The 10,213-nt window shown below is 56.7% G+C and overlaps 1 protein-coding gene across 1 annotated transcript; it reads left to right on the top strand.

Annotated features, from left to right (window-relative positions):
* Window positions 1-1,741: 1,741 nt before the first annotated feature.
* Window positions 1,742-9,707, top strand: LOC100920948 (b(0,+)-type amino acid transporter 1-like). Its single transcript, XM_031949582.1, has 6 exons — window positions 1,742-2,899; window positions 5,173-5,306; window positions 6,484-6,613; window positions 6,812-6,936; window positions 8,019-8,106; window positions 9,233-9,707. Exons 1-6 carry the CDS (start codon window positions 2,165-2,167, stop codon window positions 9,464-9,466), a joined length of 1,446 nt encoding a protein of 481 aa, XP_031805442.1. The 5' UTR covers window positions 1,742-2,164; the 3' UTR covers window positions 9,467-9,707.
* Window positions 9,708-10,213: the final 506 nt, after the last annotated feature.

Raw genomic sequence — 10,213 nt, 5'->3', positions numbered from 1 at the left:
AAGCCCGGGTCCCCAGCCAGCAGCTCCCTCCTCATCTCGCTCTCTTCCTGTGCTCCCTCATCTCTGGGTCTCTGCCCTTGCCAGCCCCCATGCCAGGCATGCCAGCCCAAGGCATCACCATCCCCCTTTGCCTCTTCCACTTGGTCACTTCAGAGCTGCTTGCATCCTAGCCCTTTTCCCACCCGTTACCTCTTTGAGAGGTGGGTGACATGCCCTTGGGGACAAACTGACGTATGAACCAGTCATCCTCAGCCAGGCTGAATATACGGAGGCTCTTAAGGGACACGCGTGGGCTCCATTTGCCCACTTATCTGAGTCTTCCCAATCGACAAGTTCCTAGTCTGGAGAAGCAAGGGGGAGGGGACCAGGGTAACAGCAAGGGAAAGTGCCCTCTGGCCCCGGAGGGATTAGGGGGGCTCTGTTTGGCCCCAGAGGCTCGGATTAGGATTAGGCAAATTAAAGAAAAACTTGTTGTTGTTGTTGTTAAAGAAAAACTTTCTCACCTTCCCTTCCAAAGGAAATGGGCTGCCTGGGGTCAGGAGACTTGAGCTGGAAAGATTACTAGGTCACTCCTCCTGAGGTGTTAGAAGGCGGGGGTCTCAACTCAGGTCCTCTGACTCAAGGCTTTTCCCACTCTAAGTGGGGTCCCCCTCACAGGGGTCTTTAGGCCTCAGGGGGAGAAGTGGGGCCACCTGTCACATTCTGGGATGTGGCTGCACCCCTCCCCCGTGAGACCTTGCAGTGATAGGGCATAGGGCATCTCACCACAGCTTCTGCCAGGCTTGTCCTCCAGCCCCAAGAACTCTTGTCCCTACTGAGTCCTTCTCTGTGGTTTTCACCTTCATCCCCAGATTGCTCCAAGAGTCTGAGGAGAGGGGATTCCCCAGCCTGAGGGGCTGAGCTGGGCTTCCAGGGTTATCATAATTATCCCATGGCTAGTACTCAGATTATGCCCTTTCCCCTACTCCTCTCTCCCAGTGCTAGCTTTGCCCCAGGTGCTCCAGTTCCTGGTTCTAGCTCAGCAGGAAAAGGATAGGGATTAGCTGGCACTAGTGTGAGGTCCTTAACCTGGGGTTCATGAGCAGATTTTAAAGGGTCTGTGGCTGAAAGTCAGCTGTGAGGCGGCGGTTTTGAGGAGGGCTCTTCACCAGCCTGGGATGCAGCCCGAGAACCCCCACCTAGGCCAACCCCCTCATCTGAAATAGGAGGAAACTTTTTGTGGTCCTAGTGCTTCGAATAGTGCGGGGTACACAGCGGCATTTGCACTCAGCTCCCAGACTCCAAATGCCTCGGCCTTTGCACTGGGCTGTGCATCCCAAGTGGAGTCAAGGACTGTCTCCCTGCAGGCCCTGCTCTCTTCAGCTGCTAGGGGAAGGCCCTTTCTCCTGCTGGGTGAGAGTCCTTAGTCCTGCTGGGTGAGGGTCCTTTCTCCTGCTGGGTGAGAGTCCTACCTCCTGCTGAGTGAGGGTCCTTTCTCCTACTGGGTGAGGGGCCTTAGTCCTGCTGGGCAAGGGGCTTTTCTCCTGCTGGGTGAGGGTCCTTCCTCCTGCTGAGTGAAGGTCCTTAGTCTTGTTGGGTGAGGGTCCTTTCTCCTACTGGGTGAGGGGCCTTAGTCCTGCTGGGTGAGGGGCTTTTCTCCTGCTGGGTGGGGGTCCTTTCTCCTGCTGGCTGAGGGTCCTTCCTCCTGCTGAGTGAGGGTCCTTAGTCCTGCTGGGTGAGGGGCTTTTCTCCTGCTGGGTGAGGGTCCTTTCTCCTGCTGAGTGAGGGTCCTTCCTCCTGCTGAGTGAGGGGCCTTTCTCCTACTGGGTGAGGGGCCTTAGTCCTGCTGGGAAAGGGGCTTTTCTCCTGCTGGGTGAGGGTCCTTTCTCCTGCTGAGTGAAGGTCCTTAGTCTTGTTGGGTGAGGGTCCTTTCTCCTACTGGGTGAGGGGCCTTAGTCCTGCTGGGTGAGGGGCCTTAGTCCTGCTGGGTGGGGGTCCTTTCTCCTGCTGGCTGAGGGTCCTTCCTCCTGCTGAGTGAGGGTCCTTAGTCCTGCTGGGTGAGGGCCTTTGCCCTGCTGGTGAGGGCCCTTTGTCCTGCTGGCCGGGCTCCAGGTGTAATCATTAACCCTGCCGGCCTCAGGCTCAGCCGGTGCCCACAGCGCCTGCTCCCAAGAGCTCTCAGAGGATGAGGGAGGAGGAGGAAGGGCCCCGCGCTGGGGAAGCAGCGCCCTCGGGGCTGCGGCTGCGGCGGGAGCTGGGGCTGGCCAGCAGCGTGTCGCTGATCGCCGGCTGCATGATCGGCGCCGGGATCTTCATGAACCCCCAGCTCGTGCTCTCCCACGTGGGGAGCCCCGGGGGGAGCCTGCTCGTCTGGGCCGCCTGCGGCCTCCTGGCCACGCTGGGCGCTCTGAGCTACGCCGAGCTGGGCACCCTCATCCGGGAGTCCGGCGGGGACTACGTCTATATCCTCAGGACCTTCGGGCCCCTCCCCGCCTTCCTGGTGAGCTATGTGTCCACGCTGCTGGTCAGGCCCGCTGGGATCGCGGCCGTCGCCCTGACCTTCGCGGAGTACGTGCTGGCGCCCTTCCGCCCGGGCTGCGCTTCGCTGCCCGCGCTGCTGGTGAGATGCGTGGCGGCCGCCTGCATCCTGGTCCTGGCCTTGGTCAACTGCCGGAGCGTGAGGCTGGCGGCCGCGCTCATGAACGTGTGCACGGCGGCCAAGGTCCTGGCGCTGCTGGTCATCGTGGGCGGGGGGCTCTGGGCGCTGGCCCGGGGGCAGGCGGCCCCCACCCTCCGGGGCGCCTTCGCCGGCACCGGCCCGCAGCCGGGCAGCGTCAGCATGGCCTTCTACCAGGGCCTCTGGTCTTTTACTGGCTGGAACAACCTGAATTTCGTGATGGAAGAACTCAAAAACGCAGAAGTGAGTGCCCCTCCTCTGCCTGGGGTCACAGGCTTGGTTCCTAAGGGGGAAGGGGGGGGCACGAAGCCGGGCAGGTGGGGGGTGATTTTAGCCGACATGTCACAAAAACTGTTCATTTAATTCAGTGCCCTAAGGGAAGTCTTTCTCCAGGCACTGAGGGGGATAGTGAAGAGCATCTTGAGCACCTACTGTGTGCACGGCCTGGCCCTCAGAGCAAAGTTATAACCAAAGCAGTTTTGTAGCCCTGGGAGGTCGGCAAAGCATTTTATGTCATCTTGCCTCATCCTCCCAAAGCCCTATGAGGTAGATGCTATGATGGCTCCATTTTGTAGAAAAGAAAATTGAGGTTCAGAAAAAGGAAATGGCTTTGACCAGTCCCACAACTTACGGGGCTCCCTGAACCATTCTCCCCCTACATTTTACTTCCAGCCACATGACGAGCTCCCTGATTTCAGAGAGCCCACGACGTGGGTGTTGGGGGGACACCCCAAGTGGGCGCACAGATAAGGGAGGGTGGGGCAGGGGAGCTTCGTTTTGTGTGACTGGACGGATGATGGGAGGGGGCCCTGCTCTCTGGCAGTTTCCCCAGAGCTCAGTCAGCTTTGAGGACCGCCGCCCCCGCCCCGCTCCCCCAGCACCCTTCTAAATGCTGGGGATGCAAAGAAACGACCTGGGAGCTCTCGTCCTAAAGGGAGGGGCAGGGCCGGGCAGGGCCGGGCACAGCCTGGAAGATGATTCACCATCAAGGAGGTGAGGAAGGATTGTCTCACACCGGGAAGGACAGCCTGTGCCAGAGGGCACAGGCGGCGAGGAAGGAGGGGGGTAAGGACCAAGAATTTTTCCGGACGTTCGGAGAAAAAGGGAGGGGAAGTGGAGGGCCGAAAGGATGGTTTTCCCGGAAAAGCAAAAATTTATTTTGCGAAAAGGCGGGGAAACCAGGGGGGAAAAAAAGAGGGGACCCAAGAAATTAAAGAAAAAGAGGGAGGGGGCTTTGAGGGAAGGGGATGGGGAGAAAACAATTGGGGATAAAGGGAAGAGGGATAATTTTAGGGGAAGGGAACCCTTTAGCCAATGTACCGGATAAAGAGATTTCCCCTTTTACCCAGGGAATTAATGAAGAGAGGGTTTTTGGAGGGAAAGGGAGATTTGTAATCCCTCCCCCGTTCCCTTTTTCCTCCCCTCTCCCCTTGGGCCCCGGGTTTAGGGAGGGGTGCCCGGTTGGGGTGGGATCCTCCTCCTGGGTGGGGAAAGTTAACCCTACCCAGGGAGCGCCAACTCCCCAGATGTATCCTCCAGGGATCTTAAAGTTTTCTCTCCATTATTCAGTTTTCCCCATTCCGAGTTGGGAAACCCCCGGACAAAAAGGGCCCGGATGGGGTGTTGCCAGTAGTGAGTTTCCCGCCCGGGCCGTTCCAGAGTTTTTTTCTAATATGGTGTCCTGAAAATTCCAAAGTTTCTTTCTTTCTTTTCCCCTTTTTTCCCTTCTCCCCTTTTCCCTTTCTACCTGACGCTTGAAAGGGGTTTTGTTTTCAATAGGTTATGAGAATTTTCTCTGCCTGAGACTAGGCAGGAAGTCCCCCCGGGTTTTGGTTTTGGGGGCAACTGTTGGGGGGCCCTTTTCCTTTTTGGGTTTGGGAGGGCCCACAAAGGGCGGGGTGGGTTTTTCCAAAGTCAAGGGGGGGGGGGGGGGGAAAAGGGGGGGGGGGGGGGGGGGGGGGGGGGGGGGGGGGGGGGGGGGGGGGGGGGGGGGGGGGGGGGGGGGGGAGGAAAGGGGGGGAAGGAAGGAGGGGGAAGGGAAAAAAGGGGGGGAAAGGGGGGGAAGAAGGGAAGGGAAAAAGGGTGGGGGGGGAGAAAAGAGGGAAGGAAAGGGAAAAGGGAAGGGGAGGAAGGTCGCGGGTTTGTGGAGGGAAAACGGGTGGAGGGGAAATTTTTGACCTGCAGCCTCAAATGGGCTCTTTGCATTTCCCCCCAAAGCTCCCAGTCCTCCCCCCTCCACCCCTGGCCAAGCAGGCCCAGACTAATCTCCCACAGGAGAGCTTGCAGGTATTTGAGGTCAAGGGCCAACCAATGTCCTGGAAGCTGTGGCTCTCTGAGTCCCCCAGGGAAGGCAGGGCCAGAGCTCCATCATCCCTCTCTGCCCTTAGCTCGAGGACTGGGGGCTTTCCCCCACCCTGAAGGCCCAGAAGAAATGCTTGGACTATTCCAGGACTATGAAGAACCCACCCAAGGGTGGGGGAGGGCACTGGAGTCACCTTTCTGTGTTTCCTCTGCAGAAGAATTTGGTCCGGGCCATAGTGATCTCCATCCCCCTGGTCACCGGGCTCTACATCCTCGTAAACCTGAGCTACATGGTGGTCTTGAGTCCTAGTGACATCGGGTCCTCGGGCATCCTGGCCGTCACCTGGGGGTGAGCAGCAGGCACCGGGGCCTTGGGGGAGACCTTTCGGGTTGGACAGAAAGAAGCGCGGGTTTGAATCTGGACCAAGACCAAGTGCCATGACTCCTGCGGTTCAGAGGTAGAAGCGGCCCAGAGAAGGAGAAGCCTCTTCCCCAGTTCCCTCCCTCTCAAAGACGGAGCCTTCCCTTCTCCCGGCCCCCAAGGCCCTTTGTCCAGCCCTCCTCCTCCAGGATTCCAAGAAGGGGCTGGGAGGGGGTCAGAGAGGGAAGTGACGGCCCCCGGTTCGCCAGAGCCAAGGCCCTGTGACCTTTCCTGCCCTTCGATGAGGTCTTCCAGCTCAGGTGCCGTTAGTACAGGAATGGCTCCCTGAGGCAGCTCCGATAGGGATCAATGCAGCTCTGGTCCCCACCCTCTGGGAGGTGCTCCAGGCTGAAACCCAAGCTGTGCCAGACTCCGGGGCCCCAGCCTCTGCTGGGCCTCCCCTTGCTGGGACCTCTCCGGAATCCCAGTCACGGCCCTGGAAGATCTCCTTGTAGGAGTAGGTCACCCCACTTTGGGTTGGTCCGCCATGGCCCTCTGCCTTCTCCTCCCCCCCCCCACTTCACTCTGCTTCCCAGCCCCACCTCTCCTTTTGGGGGTAAGCCCCTTTTTACCTGCAGCTAAGAGCACGCCCCACCTCAGGGGGCTCCCTTTCCACTGGCTAATTGTGAGCCCCCCCCCCCGGAGCCTAGTGGAGCCCTCCATCTTGTCTGTATAAATTGACCCTAAATAAATTGACCTTTTGCCAAGGAGAAAGGCCATGGGGAAAGGCAGCTTCTTGGGGAAGGAGGCAGGGCAGATTCCAGTGCAACGGCAGCCAGCTCTGCTTTGGATATTTCTTAGCCTCAGTTTCCCCGTTCTTAGAGAGAGAGTAATCCTGGACTTCACAGACTTGTAAGGCACGTCTTCAGTCAGCTGGAGGACGGGGCAAAGTGTCTGCCAAGAAAAGCCCACGAGGGTGACAGAAAGGACTGAGGGATACCAGCCACCCCAGGCCCCCTCTGTCCAGCTGCTTAAAGGGATCTGGCCCCTGCCCTGGGGGAGGGGGAGGATTGCAGCTTGCTCAGGCCACGGGCAAATTAAGCCCGGAGAAGGAGCAGCTGCAGCCGGGCTTGTATTGCTCTCCTTGCCCTTTGTGTTTTTCCAGGAATCAAATCCTGGGAGACTGGGCCTGGCTGGTGCCCGTGTCAGTGGCGCTTTCGACTTTCGGGTCAGCCAATGGAGGGTTTTTCAGCGGGAGCCGCATGTGCTACGCTGCCGCCAGGGAAGGGCACATGGTAAGGAAGGACCCACCATTCATCTCCGGGGGCTTCTTCCTGTGCCCCCTTCCCTGGTCCTGACTCTGTGGCTCAGCCTGGTCCGGGAGTCTTGTGCCCGCCAAGAGTAAGCCCGACTGCCCCCGCCAGCCCTAGTGATGTCCTCCCGGAAGGCCCCTGCAATGGCTGACCCCTTCTTCCTCGTGCCGTGACTTCCAGCCAGGCATCCTGTCCATGGCCCACGTCCGGCACCTCACCCCTTCTCCAGCTTTGACCTTCACATCCGCAGTGGCTCTGATCATGATCATCCCGGCAAACTTCAGCAGCATCGTCAACTTCTGCAGGCAAGGGAGGAGGGCTTCTCCTGCAGGGACCCGGGGGGCTGGGGAGGGAAGGAAAGCCAGGGCACGAAGCTGGGAGCATCTCCAGCCGCTCCTTTCTTTTTGACAAAGAGGGAAAGAAGGGAGAGTGCTGTCCAAAGGCCTGGAAGCTTGGGATTCGGCCACAGGGCTCTGCCGCCCAAGGGCCTGCCCCTTCCTCCGGCGCCCAAGGACCTGCCCCTTCCTCCGGCGCCCAAGGACCTGCCCCTTCCTCCACCACTGGGCTGTTCTGCCTCCTGCAGGGTTAGCGAGGAGAGAGTCAAACACTGGCTCCTCAGTTGGGGGGTGGGGGGGGTGGGACCAAAACCTTTCTGAGGACAAGTCAAGTGAGCAAATAGAAGGAGAAATGTTTTACCCTTGGGTTCAAAAGAGCAACCTCATGATCACAAGCTGGGAGGGGGGAGGGCAGCAATTTGTCTAAACAAGATCTTGGGGCTCCAGTGGCTCCTGAGCTCAGTTTGAGCACTCACTGGTCAAAAGACTGAATAGAGGCTTGAGCCATCTGTGCTGAGGAGTGCGGCTCCCCGGGACAAGGGGGGAGAGGGGGAGAAGAGTCCTGAGGACTTCATCTGTGCTAGCCGGGGTCCTGCCAAGCTTGGCTGGGGGCTGAGGAGAAGGGCTAGGGGGGGGGGTCTGCTGGGATCGGGCAGCTGGGGTACTGCCTCTGCTGCTGCTGCCCATCCCAGCAGGACAGGTAGGAGAGAGCAGGGGCAGGGGTGAAGGTAGCAGGGGCAGGGGCAGAGGTAGCGGCAGAGCAAGACTTAGTAGCCCCATTTTATATAGAGGGGAAGGAGGCTCACTGAGGTGAAGGGTCTTGCCCAGAGCCACAGAGCTTAGCAGGAGCCAGGGCCACAAGCAGAGCACGGCCCCAGGGATAGCTGCCGTTTTGTATGACCCCAGGCCTCCCCCTTTTCTGCCTGGCACTCTAGTGGGTTGGCTGTGGTAGAAATGGCCTGAGAATCAGCCCCTGGCACATTGTCAGCCCCAGCTCCTTCCCTCCCTGAACGTTGGCCATATTCAAGGTGGGGAATTATGTTCTCTCTTAGCTTTATAATATGGATGATTCATGGAACTACTATCAGCTGCCTCCTTTACCTGAAAATTAAGAAGAAAGACTTGCCGAGATCATACAAGGTAAACTGAGTCAGTACTGATGTGTATATACATTTACAAGCACAAAGACACACAGACTCTGCCCTTGAGGAGTTTAAATTCTAATGGGACAGAAAAGTGGAGAACTTGTGGGGAGGCCCAGGGAGTCAGCGGCAGAGCCAAGAGAGGAACAAAGGATGGCTGGCCTTGGCCCTTCCTCAAATTGGAGGTTCCCCTATGGGAGAAGGGGGATGGGCTCGAGGCCCCTTTTGTTTACACCAGCCTCTTCTCTACCCCATTTGTGGCTCTGTCAGCTTGGTGTGTCCCCTGATGTCTTCAGTCCTGGAGTCACAGGTCCTTGAGCTCCCCAGGAATGAACAGGGCGTGAGCCCAGGGAAGGGACCCAGTAGGCAGAGGGAGAGCTCCAGTTCTGCTGAGATTTCCTGGGCATGGAAGCCAGAGCTGCCCAGCGACCTGCTGGGGGCCACGCGGGCCTGTGCTCATAGTTGTTTACAGCTGGACTAGACCTTGGAGACCCGGGATCAGCCAGGCAAGAGAGGGAGAGGCTGACAAAACTTCGGGCAGTAAGCCAGTTGGGGGAGTAGTTATGGGGGGGGGGCAGGAATTCTGTAACCAATAAATCTCAGTCCATCCAACGATTAACTAATGAACATTTAATTAGATACTTGCTAGGAGCCAGAAGCTGAGCTCTGCATTAGCTCTACAATAAAGACAAAGGCTTCATCTTCCTCATCCTGGGAGAGCTCAGGGAAGGACTCCCTTCTCTGCTCTTCTCCCCTTCCTCTCTTCCTACCTTTTCCTGATTCCAGGAGAGAAGCGCCCAGCTTCACTCACCACTCTAAAGATTACAATCCAGTTTTCATCTCTCAAGGAAAGGAGATCCCAGACTCCATTTTAGATCCTCTGTCTCTTGGGAGATCTGTTGCATCATCAGCAAAAGCAAAACACAATCCACGAAAATTTCGCAGTTAGTGTTAGTTCCGAGAGCCACTGGATGAACTGAAATGACATGAGCTAAGAGTCTGTTCGGAACAGGAGACCCAGCTTCTGGTTTCCAGCTCTGCGAGATGGGGGGTGGGCGAGGCCGAGGATGGCTGGAGTGCCTCCTCCCGGGATGGCCCGTGATCGGCACCTTTTTCCCCCAAAGGTTCCTATCATCATCCCGGTCATTGTGCTGCTGGCCGCCATCTACCTGGTCCTGGCGCCCATCATCGACCAGCCACAGATGGAGTTCCTTTACGTCTTCCTGTTCGTGCTCAGTGGCTTTGTGGTGTATTTCACCGTCATTTACTTCCAATTCCAGCCCCGACTCTTGCAGGGGATCACAGTCCAACTCCAGCTGCTGCTAGAAGTGGCTCCCACCATGAAGAATGTAGACTGAGGGCTGCTGGGAAGTTCTTCCTATCTTGCCCTCTTCATTTTCTATGGTGAACTTAGTGAATGTGAACAGTTCAGCTTACAAAAAATAATTAAAAAAAAAGACTGTATATGAAATTGTGAACTTTTGTTTCATATAATTTGGTTGGTGTGTGTGTGTGTATTAAATGTTGTCATGAAAACTTCCCTGCTCATCTCTGCTCCCTTCTGAATTCCTGGTTTCTTCAATATATTTTTAAATGGCTTATTGATGGTTTTCTTTATTTTTTTCTTTTGTTGCATCACGGTAACCACCTGCCATGATGTCCCTTCTCTCCTTCACTCTCTATAATATCATCATGCAGGGACCAGTCTCCTCATTTCTATTGGTCAGGATCCTAGAGCAAAGCTAAATTTCCCTACAGGGGGAGAGGAACGGGGGAGGGCTACAATACTACAGTGCTACAATGGAGCTTCTACTGAGCAAATGTTCCCCACAGCATCACTTTCCAGCTACCGTCTCCTATATCAGTTGACCAATTGATCTTTCCTTACTTTTAACCCCAAATCACCAACTAGCTTTCCCAGAGATATTATATTATCTGAGGAAGTATGGCAAAAACCAAAGACTGGCTTCCCAGCAAATTAGCTCGCATCAACATTATATCTCACCTCCTTCGTTAAACTGGAAGCTCCTTGAGGGCTAGGACCGTTTGCCTTCCTAAGCACTTATGAAAATGGCTGGCACACAGCAGTTGCTTAATAAATATTT

This window comes from Sarcophilus harrisii, chromosome 2 (assembly GCF_902635505.1).
Source record: "Sarcophilus harrisii chromosome 2, mSarHar1.11, whole genome shotgun sequence".
NCBI classification, from domain to species: domain Eukaryota; kingdom Metazoa; phylum Chordata; class Mammalia; order Dasyuromorphia; family Dasyuridae; genus Sarcophilus; species Sarcophilus harrisii.
This window is presented reverse-complemented; position numbering and strand designations above follow the sequence as displayed.

Bases quoted from the DNA above. Each gene is read 5' to 3' on its own strand.
- LOC100920948 (XM_031949582.1), top strand. From the start codon at position 2,165: ATGAGGGAGGAGGAGGAAGGGCCCCGCGCTGGGGAAGCAGCGCCCTCG. The intron at 2,900-5,172 runs GTGAGTGCCCCT...TTTCCTCTGCAG, and splicing joins AAGAACTCAAAAACGCAGAA to AAGAATTTGGTCCGGGCCAT. The intron at 6,614-6,811 runs GTAAGGAAGGAC...CGTGACTTCCAG, and splicing joins CCGCCAGGGAAGGGCACATG to CCAGGCATCCTGTCCATGGC.